General features: G+C 44.4%; 1 protein-coding gene and 2 pseudogenes across 1 annotated transcript; all 3 read right to left on the reverse strand.

The window, feature by feature from the left end:
• Positions 1-297: 297 nt before the first annotated feature.
• Positions 298-2,159, reverse strand: LOC139365901 (ras-related protein Rab-33A-like). The gene is made up of 2 exons (XM_071102960.1): positions 1,890-2,159; positions 298-1,048 (listed from the first exon to the last, which is right to left on the reverse strand). The coding sequence occupies exons 1-2, from the start codon at positions 2,157-2,159 to the stop codon at positions 599-601; spliced, it is 720 nt and encodes a 239-aa protein (XP_070959061.1). The 3' UTR covers positions 298-598.
• Positions 2,160-3,178: 1,019 nt separating this feature from the next.
• On the reverse strand, positions 3,179-11,350 carry LOC139365779 (matrix-remodeling-associated protein 5-like; annotated as a pseudogene).
• Positions 11,351-11,926: 576 nt separating this feature from the next.
• Positions 11,927-14,813, reverse strand: LOC139365780 (proteoglycan 4-like; annotated as a pseudogene).
• Between the last annotated feature and the right edge of the window lie 2,263 nt (positions 14,814-17,076).

Consider the following 17,076-nt stretch of genomic DNA (forward strand, 5'->3'; position numbering starts at 1 on the left):
CATGATTCCATATGTGTTATTTCATAGTTTTCATGTCTTCCCTATTATTCTACAATGTAAAACATAGTAATAATAAAGAACCCTGGAATGAGTAGATGTGTCAAATTTTGACTGGTATACCCAAATAGTCTGACATGGAATAGTCTTCATGAAAGTCCCTTTGTGAGAATGTGGCAATCATGTTACACAGATGTATATGGCATGAAACAATAATACTGACAGCAAAAATATACAGATATGTACAACTCAAATACAAAATAAATAAACATATTTTACAAACACACCATTGGATAACATCTCTTGCCTTAAGGCCATTATTAGGAGGAAACACAGAATGTGATAATGATAATATATCAAAGAAAGAGAATAAAGCAAAAGAAGGTCAAAAAGAGGTGTATACAGACAGACCACAATACCGTATTAGACCGTTCAATAAAAAAATGGAAATAACTGCACGCACATTCCTACAAGAAATGTTAACATTAGAACAGTATCTTCTTCTTATGTTGTTTATGTTCAATTCTTCCATTCAAGCCACAGCAGTATTAAAAGGAGAGGAGGAATCATTGCAGAGTGGAGGAGAGTCACAGTATTTCCCTCAGCAAGGGCAGATGCTCTTATTAATATTTGTCTCTTGTGAAAGCCTAACCCTTCCGTCCTCCCTCTCCACATCCCTGTACAGCAGGGACTTCTGGGCCTTCAGCCGACATGCCAGGCACATGAAAATGGAGTCCACGTTTTGGCTCTCCTTTGGGTCCTTGGCCGAGGTCTCAAACAGCAGCATGTTGTGGGCGTCTGCAAACTTGAGGGCAGTGTTGGAGGGCACTTGTATCTGACTAACCAGGTCACACTTGTTGCCCACCAGTACCCGAGGCACAGTGGGTGAGACACGGTGCCCGTTGCACTCCTGGATCCACGTCTTCAGGTTCTGGAATGAGTTCATCTTAGTGATATCGTAAACGAAAACGACAGCGTGCACATTGCGGTAGTAGTGTTCTACCATGCTCTTCCTGAAGCGTTCCTGTCCTGCAGTGTCCCACACCTGCACCTGTTGAGGAGTAATAACAGATCCAGTGGCCAGAGAGTAATCATTGGTATTGGTCAGAGATAGATGGTATATTAAATGGGCCGAGACATAATCAGAATAAATAATAAACTGAACAAGGTACAAAGGAAAATGTAGGTAACCGGCTTAGTTTAATGATTATGTTTGGAGGATCATTGCATTATGAAGCCAGTGGACATGGTAAAAGGGAGGACAGATTAATTCCACATATATGCTTTTATAAAAGGCCCAGTGTTTTGAATGCTGCATTAGTGCATGTCTTCCATTTATGAATAATAGATAATTGAACAAAGAGGCTCTTGCTTATGCTTTCATACTGAGCACAGGTTTTATTTTGATGGTGAATCTCAATTAGAAGACAGATGAAGAGAAATATTGTTAAAACATCACATTAGCTATGTCACTGCCTGTTGCTAAAAACACTGGGACTAGGTCATCATGTTAGGCAGGGGGCATTCAGAGGTTTGTCGACTCGTTTATTGGCAGGTGCAAAGAAAACAGTAGGTGATCTGAGGATATGATGTGATGGTGCTCTGATGCAACATAAAATTATACTGTCAATTCCTTAACTAAAAAAACATGCAAACATTGCTGATGGATATATTACTTAATAGAAACATTCAACCTAACAACCCATATAAATATAAATGGAACATTTTAATTGCGTATGGACTCTGGAAATAAATAATTCTCTACTCGGGTTATTGACATGTCATGCATAGATGTATAACGGTTGAAGCGATGAACACATAAATGGTTAATTGACACAAGGAAAGAAAGAAAAGCGGCCCTGTCTCGATCAGATGCTTAAGTAAGCTCTTACCTTTATTTTTTCGCCCTCTATTTCCACTGCTTTCTCCCTGAAATCCACACCGATTGTCGCCTCGGTCTTCTCTGGAAAGCTCCCACCGGTGAAGCGGAAGGTTAAGCAGGTCTTCCCTACATTTGAATCCCCGATTACAATTATTTTAAATATTCGAATCTGAACACTCGATTCCAATGACGTGCTGAGATCCACAGATGATGTGAAATTTATATTTCTTGAATTTCTCGAACCGGTCCCTCCATCATTTTCAAGAGATTCATTTGCCATTACGCTAAGATGATGTACACAGTTATGCACTGTTCTCGCAGATGGGGGAAGGAAGGTGAGGCTGCCAGGCAGGGCAACAACAGCAATCCACTCCCCCAAAAGCAGCTTCCTCATGGAAGAAGGGAAAATACAATTATTTCAAAGTCCCCCTATTTCTAAATAGCTCTTTATGTGTATATACAATCGTTTCTTGTCAGTAAGGTTTGATTTCACGCAGAAAAATCATGTGATCCATTCAGTTGAGCGGGGTTTCCACTAGTTACCACAGCCACAAAGTAAATATTTGCAATATCATAAAAATACATTTATTTTTTATTTTTTTGCTGTTGCTTTTTTGGTCTTAATTTAAGGTTTAGTGTTAGGCATGAGGTTAGGTTTAAAATCAGATTTTTAAAAAATGACTTTGTGGCTGGGGTAACTAGTGACGACCCCTGATCAGATGCCATCATCTAAAATGTCGCAAATGCATTTGCCTCAAACCTGTTGTCCATGCAAGACAAGTGTCTGATGTATAATGCATCTTGAAAGGTTTCAAGTAGTGCACCAATGATGCATGTTTCCCATTTGCACTGGATATCATAGGTCTAGTCATTAAGTAAAATGTACCAGATATGTATTAACAATGTAATTAACAAATTCATGTCACTCACCTAATGAAATATTGGTTCCAAAAGAGTTTGTAGAGTTATATACTGGATCTCCATTTTGATTAGCTCTGTAGAAAACAATTCTAACATTTGTATCACACAAAGCTTCTTTTTACTCTTTATGAAAGGCTCATTTGTTCCAAATGGTTTCTATGAAATCTGAAAGCATGCTCCAGAATTGGATTCTCACTCTTTACCATCAGAGAGGGCATACAGACAGATTCCGATGTAAGCAATTCCCATTTAGTTGTTTTGTATGGTCAGAAGGAACACTAGTCACCTGTAAACTATCTTAGTAAAAAAAAAGTTGTAGTTAAAACAACAATGTGAGTTCAGTCAACAGTATACTTAGATATTTACAGACAGGAATATTTATCCCTGCACAGTAATTACGCGGTTACATAATTGCACTGTACATATGGTTTTCTAGACGATTAAGTTTAGAATTCAATTGAAATGGTCAAATATGACTAACTTAGGCACTTCTATTTGGTTGTGGCTCAGATCCCCTGAAGATATGTTGCTTTGAAGTCACTTCCTAGAGCATTTTTTGCGTTGCATTTGTAAATCCCTGAATTCACAAGCACTGGATCTTGTATGACAATGTTGCCCTTGCGACCTGGCCAAGATAAAGCAAAGCAGTTCGACAGATACAACGACACAGAGTTACACATGGAGTAAAACAAACATACAGTCAATAATACAGTATAAACAAGTCTATATACGATGTGAGCAAATGAGGTGAGAAGGGAGGTAAAGGCAAAAAAAGGCCATGGTGGCAAAGTAAATACAATATAGCAAATAAAACACTGGAATGGTAGATTTGCAATGGAAGAATGTGCAAAGTAGAAATAAAAATAATGGGGTGCAAAGGAGCAAAATAAATAAATTAAATACAGTAGGGAAAGAGGTAGTTGTTTGGGCTAAATTATAGGTGGGCTATGTACAGGTGCAGTAATCTGTGAGCTGCTCTGACAGTTGGTGCTTAAAGCTAGTGAGGGAGATAAGTGTTTCCCGTTTCAGAGATTTTTGTAGTTCGTTCCAGTCATTGGCAGCAGAGAACTGGAAGGAGAGGCGGCCAAAGAAAGAATTGGTTTTGGGGGTGACTAGAGAGATATACCTGCTGGAGCGTGTGCTACAGGTGGGAGATGCTATGGTGACCAGCGAGCTGAGATAAGGGGGGACTTTACCTAGCAGGGTCTTGTAGATGACATGGAGCCAGTGGGTTTGGCGACGAGTATGAAGCGAGGGCCAGCCAACGAGAGCGTACAGGTCGCAATGGTGGGTAGTATATGGGGCTTTGGTGACAAAACGGATTGCACTGTGATAGACTGCATCCAATTTGTTGAGTAGGGTATTGGAGGCTATTTTGTAAATGACATCGCCAAAGTCGAGGATTGGTAGGATGGTCAGTGTTACAAGGGCAGCATGAGGTGATGGAAGGGGTTGCGTTTCTGATATGTGGATGATACACCATAACTGCAACTGGGCATGAAAACGTAGACAATCCAAATGTGTTGGTGGCCTTGCAGACCTAGGTTCTACTGTCAAATGAGAAAGGGTCCGCTGCAATAAGTTCCCCTGCCGTTTGATGAAAAAGTCATTCTCCCACTAACCTGGGGCTTGTTCAGGACCAGGCTGTTTGGTATGGTCCATGTAATCAAGGCCTGTGGCCAGCCATCCACAGAGCACGGCAGGTTCAGAATTTGGCCAAACGTGACATTCATGCCCCTTGTTGTGCCTTGAATCACAGGCTTTCTTCCTGGTTTGAGAGCAAATCACTTCTCTGCTGTCCCAGCCATGTTTTTTGCCAGACAACGATAAACACCTTTGTCAGCTGTCACTGGCCGGGCGATGCGCAACATCTCGTTTCCTGGATAGTGAGTGAAGCGTTGGAGTCTTGTGCCAGGCGTCAGAACTGTGCCGTTTGGCAGGATCCAAACAAACTCTGGGTTTGACACCACGGGCAGGACAATCCAGAGGGCCATAACTTCCATCTTGCTTTATTGGTAAAATCTCTGTTCGGCGTGGCGAAGCTAGGCTTTTCTGCTATGGTTGCCTCTCCAAGCTCAATTGCCAGGCTTGCTTCTCCCAAGTGATTTTTGGCCAGATATACATACTGACCCTCGTGTATCTTCCTCACTCCACGCAGCTCCAGGCTCCCGTTCTTGTGGACTTGGAAGCGTCCTCCCAGGTGTTGGCAGAGAGAAGCTGTATGGTGTGGCCCAGGCATTGTGTGGCTCAGGCTTTCCCTCCACTCTGCAGTCAAGCAGTGTTGTCTGATAAGATACGGCCAACACTTTCATACTGCTTCTTCCACATTAGTCATTAATGTGTGGCTGTCTTGCTTCTAGTTCATGTTCTTGATGTAATCCCCAGCAGAATTCCTTACCACACAAGCATACTTCCCTTGGTCGGCCAAAGTCACCCTCTTTATCACTAAAGTCCCATCACCTAAGATTTGTTATTTGGTTGAAGACAATATGGGGACGTCATTGCTTGGTGAGAGTCACACAGTGGTCGGTGGAGGATCCCCAGTCGCTTGTCAAGTCATATAGGCAGAGTCTCCTAGTTGGGCCGTGAGCAACAGCTGAGCCTTGGATGCGATTCGGGGGGAGTCAGGACCTACTTTTACGCTCACCTTCATCTCATCCTCCCCCAGCTCATTCTTAGCATGGCACGTAGTATTGTCCCCCTCATCCTTCTGTTCCATTTGTTGCAGCAATAGTGATCAAATCAAACTTTATTTGTCACGTGCTTAATGCAACAAGTGTAGACCTTACAGTGAAATGCTTACTTACAAGCCCTTAACTAACAGTGCAGTTCAAGAAGAGTTAAGAAAATATTTACCAAATAACTAAAGTATAAAATAAAAAGTAACACAATAACATAACAATAATAAGGCTATATACAGGGGGTACCGGTACTGAGTCAGTGTGCGGGGGAACAGGTTAGTTGAGGTAATTTGTACATGTAGGTAGGCGTAAAGTGACTATGCATAGATAATAATCAGTGAGTAGCAGCAGTGTACATAGCAAATGAAGGGGGGAGGTCAATGTAATAGTTGGGGACCATTTGATTAATTGTTCAGCAGTCTTATGGCTCGGGGGAGCCTTTTGGGGGAGCCTTTTGGTCCTAGACTTGGCGCTCCGGTACCGCTTGCTGTGCGGCAGCAGAGAAAACATTCTGACTAGGGTTACTGGAGTCAATTTTATGGGCTTTCCTCTGACACTGCCTATTTCCTCTGACACTGCCCATCCTGAATGGCATGAAGCTTGGCCCCAGTAATGTACTGGGCCGTACGCACTACCCTCCGTAGCGCCTTACGGTCAGATGCCGAGCAGTTGCCATACCAGGCGGTGATGCAACCATACTCTCGATGATGCAGCTGTAGAACCTTTTGAGGATCTGGTGACCCATTCCACATTTTTTTAGTCTCCTGAGGGGGAATAGGTTTTGTCGTGCCCTTTTCATAACTGTCTTAGTGTGTTTGGACCATGATAGTTTGTTGGTGATGTGGACACCAAGGAACTTGAAGCTCTCAACCTGCTCCACTACAGCCCAGTCAATGTTAATGGGAGCCTGTTCTTCCCGCCTTTTCCTGTAGTCCACAATCAGCTCCTTTGTCTTGCTCACATTGAGGGCGAGGTTGTTGTCCTTGCACCACACTGCCAGTTCTCTGACCTCCCTATAGGCTGTCTCATCATTATCGTTGATCAGGCCTACCACTGTTGTGTAGTCAGCAAACTTAATGATAGTGTTAGAGTTGTGTTTGGCCACACAGTCATGGGTGAACAGGGAGTACAGAAGGGGACTAAGGACACACTCCAGAGGGGTCCCAGTGTTGAGGATCAGTATGGCAGACGTGTTGTTGCCTACCCTTACCATCTGGGGGTGGCCCGTCAGGATGTCCAGGATCCACTTGCAGAAGGAGGTGTTTAGTCCCAGGGTCCTTAGCTTAGTAATGAGCTTCGTGGGCACTATGGTGTTGAACGCTGAGCTGTAGTCAATGAACAGCATTCTCACAAAGGTGTTATATTTGTCCAGGTGGAAAAGGGCAGGGTGCAGTGCGATTGAGATGACGTCTGTGCATCTGTTGGGGTGGCTTGTGAATTGGAGTGGGTCTAGGGTATCCGGGAGGATGCTGTTGATGTGAGCCATGACCAGCCTTTCAAAGCACTTCATGGCTACCGATGTGAGTGCTACGGGGTGGTATTCATTTAGGCAGGTTACCTTCACTTCCTTGGGAACAGGGACTATGGCAGTCTGCTTGAAACATATAGGTAGACTCAGTTAGGGAGAGGTTGAAAATGTCAGTGAAGACACTTGCCAGTGGGTCCGCGCATGCTTTGAGTACACGTTCTGGCAATCCATCTGGCCCCACGGTTTTGTGAATGTTGACCTGTTTAAAGGTCTTGCTCACATCGGCTTCGGAGAGCGTTATCACACAGTCCTCCAGAACAGCTGGTGCTCTCGTGCCTGCTTCAGTGTTGCTTGCCTCCAAGCGAGCATAAAAGGCATTTCACTCATTTGGTAGGCCTGCGTCACTGGGCAGCTCGCATCTGGGTTTCCCTTTGTAGTCTTTAATAGTTTCCGAGCCCTGCCACATCCGACGAGCGTCAGAGTTGGTGTAGTAGGATTATATCTTAATCCTGTATTGAAGCTTTGCTTGTTTGATGGTTAGTCTGAGGGCATAGTGGGATTTCTTATAAGCTCCTTGAAAGCGGCAGCTCTAGCCTTTAGCTAGATGCGAATGTTGCCTGTAATCCATGGCTTCTGGTTGGGATATATACGTACGGTCACTGTGAGGACGACGTTGTCGCTTCATTTATTGATGAAGCCGCTGACTGAGGTGGTATACTCCTCAATGCCATTGGATGAATCCCGGAACATATTCCAGTCTGTGCTAGCAAAGCAGTCCTGTAGCGTCACCTCACCACTTCCGTATTAAGCGAGTCACTGGTACTTCTTGTTTTAGTTTTTGCTTGTAAGCAGGAATCAGGAGGATATAATTATTGTCAGATTTGCCAAATGAAGGGTGAGGCAGAGCTTTAAATGCAGTTTTTTTGTGACATGCTGGTAAAATGTTTGTAAAATTGATTTAAGTTTGCCTGCATTAAAGCCCCCGTTCACTAGGCGTGCTGCTTCTGGATGAGTATTTTCTTGTTTGTCTATGGCCTTATACAGCTGGTTGAGTGCGGTATTAGTGCCAGCATCGGTCTCTGGTGGTAAATAGACAAACTCTACCTCAGGCGAGCAATACCTCGAGACTTCTTTAATATTAGACATCGCGCACCAGCTGTTTGTTATTGACAAAAAGACACACCCCCATCCCTCGTAGCATCTCTGTTCTGCCAGTGCATGGAAAATCCTGCCAGCTCTATATTATCCTTGTCGTCGTTCAGCCATGACTCGGTGAAACATAAGATATTATAGTTCTTAATGTCCAGTTGGTAGGATAATCAGATTCGTAGGTCATCAGTTTTATTTTCCAATAGTTGCATGTTAGCAAGTAGAACGGAAACAGTGGTAGTTTACTCGCTCGCCTACGGATTCTCAGAAGGCAGCCTGATCTGCGTCCTTTTTTCCCTTTGTCTTTTCTTCACGCAAATGACAGAGATTTGGGCCTGTTTCCGGTAGAGCAGTATATCCTTCTCATCATGGTATATTCTTCCAGTTTGTGGTGAGTAATCGCTGTTCTGATGTCCAGACGTTATTTTCGGTCATAAGAGACGGTAGCAGCAACAATATGTTACAAACAACGCAAAAAAACTAACAAAATAGCACAATTGGTTAGCCATCCTCTTCGGCGCCATCTTATCCATTCCCGAAGATGACATCGTGGCCAGAACGAGTGCCGCTGTTGTCCATCTGGAGGTTGTTGTTGATCATGGTTCCATCAGGGAGGCTCCAGGACATCTCTGGGTCAGGGAAGCATGAGGCAACACAGTCCACTCAAAGTTCTCCCCGTAGGTCACCCTCTTCTGGGCTGTGCCCAGGTGTTCGATCTTAGGTGGTGTCATGAGCATCTCCACCTGGAACAGCTCCATGTCCTCACCGTTGATTCTCTGGAAAATACACAGGTTGTTGCCTCTTTCCATTTTAGTCAACTGTAGGATCCGTAAGGTTCCATTGGAGAACACAGTGACAGGTCTCTCAGGGCCAGGGGCAGAGCCAGAGGAGTGTCCGGGGTGGCACTGGACACCCCTGACATCTGATTGGCCACCCCGAGTGCCACCGCATAATTTAATTCGCTACTGCCAGTTTGATGCCAATTGACATCTCATTTCACCTCTTGTTGAAAGAAGCATTTATTTTGACATTCGGTGGAGCATTTTTCAAATCGAGGATGAGGAAGAGAGAATATTAACGTTGGTTGCGAGATACAGAAGAGTAAGAAGAACATACAGAAGAAGAAGAGAGAATATTTCCACAGCTTCACAAGCTCTTTAAGCTTTATATCGGGTTTAGGTTTCCTGAACAACTTTTACGAAAGTTGAGTCGCTGTGTAAGTTAACATTAGACCTTTGGTTCCATTAACAGACAGTTAATCAGATAAGAGAGGTTGGTTCCCAATTTAGCTTACCATTATGTTCAGCAAGTTAACATTCAGCAATTTCAAATCCATTAACTATTTTCGTACTTGAACTCAAAACGAACAATTGTTATTATCAATCTGTTAACGTTACTCAAAAGACTACCACACTTTGCAGATAGCCTGTTTGCTATCACTTTTAAGTTACTTACTGCAGAGTAGGGCTAGCCATGATCTAACTAGTAACTTATGCTGGAAGTTGATTTTAAGGTAGGTACAGTTATGATCAAGGGGATTTGTAATTAAGATTGAGATTGGACCTAAAATGTCACCCCGTGGGGTCATAATGATCACAAGAACGGTGAGCAACAATCCCAGAACCACACAGGGGGACCTAGTGAATGACCTGCAGAGAGCTGGGACCAAAGTAACAAAGCCTACCATCAGTAACACACTACGCCGCCAGGGACTCAAATCCTGCAGTGCCAGACGTGTCCCCCTGCTTAAGCCAGTACATGTCCAGGCCCGTCTGAAGTTTGCTAGAGAGCATTTGGATGATCCAGAAGAAGATTGGGAGAATGTCATATGGTCAGATGAAACCAAAGTATAACTTTTTGGTAAAAACTCAACTCGTCGTGTTTGGAGGACAAAGAATGCTGAGTTGCATCCAAAGAACACCATACCTACTGTGAAGCATGGGGGTGGAAACATCATGCTTTGGGGCTGTTTTTCTGCAAAGGGACCAGGACGACTGATCCGTGTAAAGGAAAGAATGAATGGGGCCATGTATCGTGAGATTTTGAGTGAAAACCTCCTTCCATCAGCAAGGGCATTGAAGATGAAACGTGGCTGGGTCTTTCAGCATGACAATGATCCCAAACACACCGCCCGGGCAACGAAGGAGTGGCTTCGTAAGAAGCATTTCAAGGTCCTGGAGTGGCCTAGCCAGTCTCCAAATCTCAACCCCATAGAAAATCTTTGGAGGGAGTTGAAAGTCCGTGTTGCCCAGCAACAGCCCCAAAACATCACTGCTCTAGAGGAGATCTGCATGGAGGAATGGGCCAAAATACCAGCAACAGTGTGTGAAACCCTCGTGAAGACTTACAGAAAACGTTTGACCTCTGTCATTGCCAATAAAGGGTATATAACAAAGTATTGAGATAAACTTTTGTATTGACCAAATACTTATTTTCCACCATAATTTGCAAATAAATTCATTAAAAATCCTACAATGTGATTTTCTGGATTTTTTTCTTCTCATTTTGTCTGTCATAGTTGAAGTGTACCTATGATGAAAATTACAGGCCTCTCTCATCTTTTTAAGTGGGAGAACTTGCACAATTGGTGGCTGACTAAATACTTTTTTGCCCCACTGTAGGTTTGATTACTAGCATGGGGGAGTTGCCTGTAGCTGGACAGTACAGGTACAAAGTGGACCCATACATGGCTTTGATTCTGTTGGGTGGGGTGGTGTGACAGTCGCGGGCTGGGGATTTCCTGCCTGCCGTCCAGGTGCAGAACTCTCCTGGCTGTACCAACAGCGTTAGTCACAGAGCAATCATCAAGTTTGCAGATGACACAACAGTAGTAGGCTTGATTACCAACGATGAAGAGACAGCCTACAGGGAGCAGGTGAGGGCTCTGGGAGTATGGTGCCTGGAAAACAACCTCTCCCTCAACGTCAACAAAACAAAGGAGATGATCGTGGAATTCAGGAAACAGCAGAGGGTACACCCCCTATCTACATTGACGGGACCGCAGTGGAGAAGGTGGAAAGCTTCAAGTTTCTTGGCGTACAGATCACTGGCAAACTGAAATAGCCCACCCACACAGAGAGTGTGGTGAAGAAGGCGCATCAGAGCCTAAATGTGGCTTGTCACCGAAAACTCTCAAACTTTTACAGATGCACAATTGAAAGCATCCTATCGGCTGCATCACGCCTGGTACGACAACTGTACCACCCGCAACCGCAAGGTTCCCCAGTGGGTGGTGCGGTCTGCCCAACACATTTACCGGGGGCAAACTTCCTGCCCTACAGGACACCTACAACACCCGATGTCATAGGAAGGCAAAAAAGATAAATAAGGACAATAACCACCCGAGCCACTATCTGTTCACCCCGCTTCCATCCAGAAGGCGAGGTCAGTACAGGTGCATCAAAGCTGGGACAGATAGAAGCTGTTTTTCAATCTATATCAATGCCATCAGATTGTTTAACAGCTACCACAAGCACAGAGAGGTGGCTGCCTACCTACAGACTTGATATCATTGGCCACTTTAATAAATGGAACGCTTTAATAATACCACTTTAAGAATGTTTACATATCTCGCATTACTCTTCTCATGTATATACTGTATTTTCCTTCACTATCTATTATTTGCTATTTTGCATCTTAGCCACTCTGTCACTGCTCATCCATATAATTTATACTTATATATTCTTACCCCGTTCCTTTACTAGATTGTGTGTATTAGGTTTTGTTGTGGAATTGTTAGATACTGCTGCACTGTCGGATCTAGAAGCATAAGCATTTCACTACACTTGAAATAACATCTGCTAACCATGTGACCAGTAAAATGTGATGTTATGATTTTATTTGACACTTATAGTCTCCTTTACTGGAGAAGTTGGCTTATTGGACCCCCAGGTTGCCATTAGGCAGCAAAGAGGCTGCCCTGTCAAGAACTCCCACATCATGCACAAAGGTCCTGTCTGGAAGAATCCAGGAGATCTGGGGCTTGCCTGAGGCTACACAGTCTAAGCTTATAGGCTTGCCCAGATACACTGGGACCTCTTTGGAGTGGTGTCATATGATTTTGGGAGGCCGGGTCAGCACAGCCAGGGTAACATTTGTTCAGTGCTGTGCAGAGGTACTGGCCTCAGTCCTGTAGTGTAACGTTTTTAATCACAAAGGTGCCGTTCTTTAGAACTTCAAATCTCTGTCCGTGTTCTGTGTTGGCTTGGATGGTAGCACCTGTTGTTGAAAGTAGAGAGAAGCACATAATTGGTACTCTGGATCAGTCTTGAATTATAATGTTAATGCTGTGAATCATTGTGGAGCTTTTGTCAAGGGTCTCTGTCAAATATAACATCATGAAATATTAGTCACTTGTGAGTTGAGCACACTCTGTTGGTGCCATTTTGTTAATCCATTTTACAAGTGTTTAATCCTTTGGAGCCTCAATTAGCCTATGCATATAGTATTTCTTCCTCTCCTAGAATGTTAACAAGCTTATAAATTATAGTATTTCAGTTGTATATTTTTCTTTATGATGGTAAGCAGATGAGAGGCTGAAGTCATAATGTTCATGCCAAGCATTACAATAGGAGTATTTAAATACCTGTGGAGACTTTGGGCCAGGAGAGTGCTGGCTGTGGGTCTCCTGATGCTTCACAAGGCAGCAGCACATCGCCCTCAGCCATGGCAGACACACTGACTGTTCACATAGGTGAGATCATAGACTTCACCCCACTACCCATCAGGTTGGCGAACGGCACCTCGGGCCCCAGTGGCTATAGTGCCAGCGGGCTGCCTTGCAGGACACTGGCTGTGGAGTAGGGTCTAATGATGGGCACGGGGTGGGAGGTGGTGGAGGGCACAGGCTGGTAGTTATATGATGGCGTGCGAGGCTGGTAGTGAGGTCTGTGTGTAGGGTGACTGATCTTGGGCTTAGGTGTCACTCTCTTCGCTAGTTGAGACAGGCTCAGCTCGACCGCATTTCAATCTGTTGTTGAGCATGGAGAGCGTTAAGAGGTCCTGCTGTCTGTTTCTGCTGTCTGGGCCTGGGCCCCTGTGGGGTGGGTATGGTCAGCAGAGCTACCGGGCTACTGCCCAGTGAAGCAGAAATTAAAGCTGTGGGCCTGACAGTTTTGGCTGTGATTTCTGGTCGATTGGTGACCCCGACCCCTGGGGGGAAAGGGCCTCTCTGTAAAGGCAGGATATGGCCCTGAACCATGAACTGAGGGCCACGCTGGAAAGCGGCTGTAAGGGCAATAGGGGATGGGAGCGCGGGGTGGAGAGGTGGTTTGAACCCTCCTTTGGACGTGCTGTTGGTGGATCCAGGGGTGGATGGAGAGACTGTGACTGTCAGGTTTAGTTTTAAAGTGATCCTCGTTATTTTTGTTTGTGTTTCTGTATTTATTTCTTACAATGTCCTCCCGGGGAGTAATGCTTTTTGCAGCGGGTGTTCTCAAATGTGTTTGTGTTTTATCAACTTGTGATATTTAGGAGGTTGATTTTGAATATGGATTTTCGTTATAGGTGTTTCTGGCTGTGCAGCTACCTTGACTTTAGACATGACCTGTGTTTTCATAGTAACCATGTCACGTGACATGTTTTATATTCATATCATAATACGAGTGGGCTTTGTAGTTATCTTTGTGGATGTTTGCCTGTTTTGGGTAGTCTGTCTGATAAGCGTCCTGTTTGTTTGAGTTCTCCCGTGTCCTCATCTCAGTTGGGGAGGCATATTTCCAGGCTCTGGTGTGGTGATTGTCTCTGGTGCAGGTACATGCTCTCTGTTTGAAGTGTTAAATACACTAGGGTCTTTCACCTCTGGTGTTAATGATTTTATGTGAATGATATCTGTTTTTGCTATAGCGGTGCTGGATCAAGGTTTTGATCAACAGGCTCATTGTCATCATGCGTTAAAATAGTGGGTATTTCTTCTGTAATATTGTCTTCCATTTGAAAATTGTCATTTGCGTGGTGCAGTAGATTCATGTTTTTCAACTGTTGTGTTTTGAGGGAGGGTCATCTGTAGTTTGTGTGATGAGGGAAGGGTTCTGAGGTCGAAACCGTCTCTGTTGGGGTCTGCCCCGTCTATAAGGGGGTCTCTGTCTGTTAGTCCAAACAGGATTGGGATTCACCTTCTTCTCTCTCGACGTGCTTGTCCTCTAGCTGCCCTGGTTGTGAGATGGATTGAGGAGTATAAGTAACAGACAGGTTTATGACCAAGTCTGAGTCTCTGTTTGGATCTCTTCTATCACAGTTCACAGATGGTGCTTTCCATCTTGGGGCCTGTTTTCAAGGTGGAGGTCGTAAAGGTTCAGGTTGCTTTTCGGAAAAGTCAAATTCTCCTTCTGTTTCTTTTTAATTTTTAACCAGGCAAGTCGGTTAAGAACAAATTATTATTTACAATGACGGCCAAGCCCTAACCTGGATACGCTGGGCCAATTTTGCGCCGCCCTATGGGACTTCCAGTCATGGCCGGTTGTGATACAGCCTGGAATCAAACCAGGGTCTGTAGTGATGCCTTTAGCACTGAGATGCAGTGTCTTAGATCGCTGCACCACTCAGGGCTCACAGTTTTGGTTTAATATTGACTCTTGATGGGATTTTTAGTTAAGGTTGTAGCTGGAGGAGGAGGAGTAGTAGTTGTGGCAGTGGTCGAAATTGTAGTAGTTGTAGTTTTTTTAGTGGTGGTAGTAGTAGTGGGTTTGGGAGTGGTCACAGGGGTTTTGGCTGTCATTGTCATTGCCGTTTTTGTAGTTGGTGTAGTTAGTGGTTGTCTTGTAGGTGGTACTGTTAGCGTTAGCTTTGTATATATACACTACATTCCATATCTGTATATATATGGAATGTAGTGGAGTACATTAAAAAGTGTTACGGAATTTACACGACTGGACTTGAAAGGAACACCTCAGTTGACTCGACTAACCGGTGCTCCTGCACATTGACTCTGTACCGGTACCCGTATATATAGCCTCGCTATTGTTATTTTTCTGCTGCTCTTTCATTTGTTACTTTTATTTCTTATTTTTTTCACTGAGCACATATTTTTCTTAAAACTGCATTGTTGGTTAAGGGCTTGTATAAGTAAGCGTTTCACTGTAAGGTTGTATTTGGCACATATGACAAATACGATTTGATTCGATTCATTACACATTGAAACGTGATCCTGGTGTAACATTGAAACTGTGCTGACACCTAGTGGACATTAAGATAAACTACAACACACACGATAACCTTAAAACAGATAGATGCTTTACATACATTGCTCTTTCTTATTAGACACTACTATATATGTCCAATAAAGAGACATTCAAAAGTCGGAATGTAAAGCACAAACGACTGGAAAGTTCTTTAATAGCAGCTGTAGTGAGTCAAGCATCTTGGGGTTACCTGAAATAGGTCAAAGCATATATTAAATTGAACTCAACATCTTCGACACAGACAGACACAAGTTACCTGCTATATTTGGGCAACAGGATTAACACTTAGATTGTATTTTGCTATGTTTCTGTAATACAAGTAGGCTGGTATATACAGTATCATTGGTAACAATTGTGTACAAGCCACCTAGATAATAAAATATTGGAGCTAGCAGTCATTTTTTAAGTTACATGTTAACCATAGCGATGGCCTAATTGATGCGCAGTAGAGTTCACCGCCGAATGCCGACACACACCGAAAGTAATAACTAAAACAACGAACGAGAAATGATGGAAGATACCAGAAGCTGCAGCTGTAGAACCTTTTGAGGATCTGAGGACCCATGCCAAATCTTTTCAGTTTCCGTAGGGGAAATAGGCTTTGTTGTGCCCTCTTCACGACTGTCTTGGTGTGTTTGGACCATTCTAGTTTGTTGGTGATGTGGATATCAAGGAACTTGAAGCTCTCAACCTGCTCCACTACAGCCCCGTCGATGAGAATGGGGGCGTGCTCGGTCCTCCTTTTCCTGTAGTCCACAATCCTCTCCTTTGTCTTGGCTACGTTGAGGGAAAGGTTGTTATTCTGGCGCCACCCGTCCAGGTCTCTGACCTCCTCCCTATAAGCTGTCTGGTCGTTTTCAGTGATCAGGACTACCACTGTTGTGTCATCTGCAAACGTAATGATGGTGTTGGAGTCGTGCCTGGCCATGCAGTCGTGGGTGAACAGGGAGTAGAGGAGGGGACTGAGCACGCACCACTGAGGGGCTCCAGTGTTGAGGATCAGCGTGGCAGATGTGTTGCTACCTACCCTCACTACCTGGGGGAGGCCCGTCAGGAAGTCCAGGATCCAGTTGCAGAGGGAGGTGTTTAGTCCCATGATCCTTGGCTTAGTGATGAGCTTTGAGGGTACCATGGTGTTGAATGCTGAGCTGTGGTCAATGAAGAGCATTCTCACATAAGTGTTCCTTTTGTCCAGGTGGGAAAGGGCAGTGTGGAGTGCAATGGAGATTGCATCATCTGTGGATCTGTTTGGGCGGTATGCAAATTGGAGTGGGTCTAGGGTTTCTGGGACAATGGACGTGAGTGCTACGGGTCTAGTCATTTAGGCAGGTTGCCTTTGTGCTCTTGGGCACAGGGTGGTCTGCTAGAAACATGTTGGTATTACAGACTCAATCAGGGACATGTTGAAAATGTCAGTGAAGACACCTGTCAGTTGGTCAGCACATGCCCGGAGAGCATGTCCTGGTAGTCCGTCTGGCCCCGCAGCCTTGTGTATGTTGACCTGTCTAAAGGGCTTACTCACGTCGGCTACGGAGAGCGTGATCACACAGTCGTCCGGAACAGCTGACGCTCTCATGCATGCCTCAGTGTTGCTTACCTCAAAGCTAGCATATAATTGATTTAGCTCGTCTAGTAGGCTCGTGTCACTGGGCAGCTCGCGGCTGTGCTTCCCTTTGTAGTCTGTAATAGTTTGCAAGCCCTGCCACACAAGACGAGCGTCGGAGCCGGTGTAGTATGATTAAATCTTAGCCCTGTATTGAAGCTTTGCCTGTTTGATGGTTCATCGCAGGGCATAGCAGG

Source organism: Oncorhynchus clarkii, chromosome 14 (genome assembly GCF_045791955.1).
Source record: "Oncorhynchus clarkii lewisi isolate Uvic-CL-2024 chromosome 14, UVic_Ocla_1.0, whole genome shotgun sequence".
NCBI classification, from domain to species: Eukaryota; Metazoa; Chordata; class Actinopteri; order Salmoniformes; family Salmonidae; genus Oncorhynchus; species Oncorhynchus clarkii.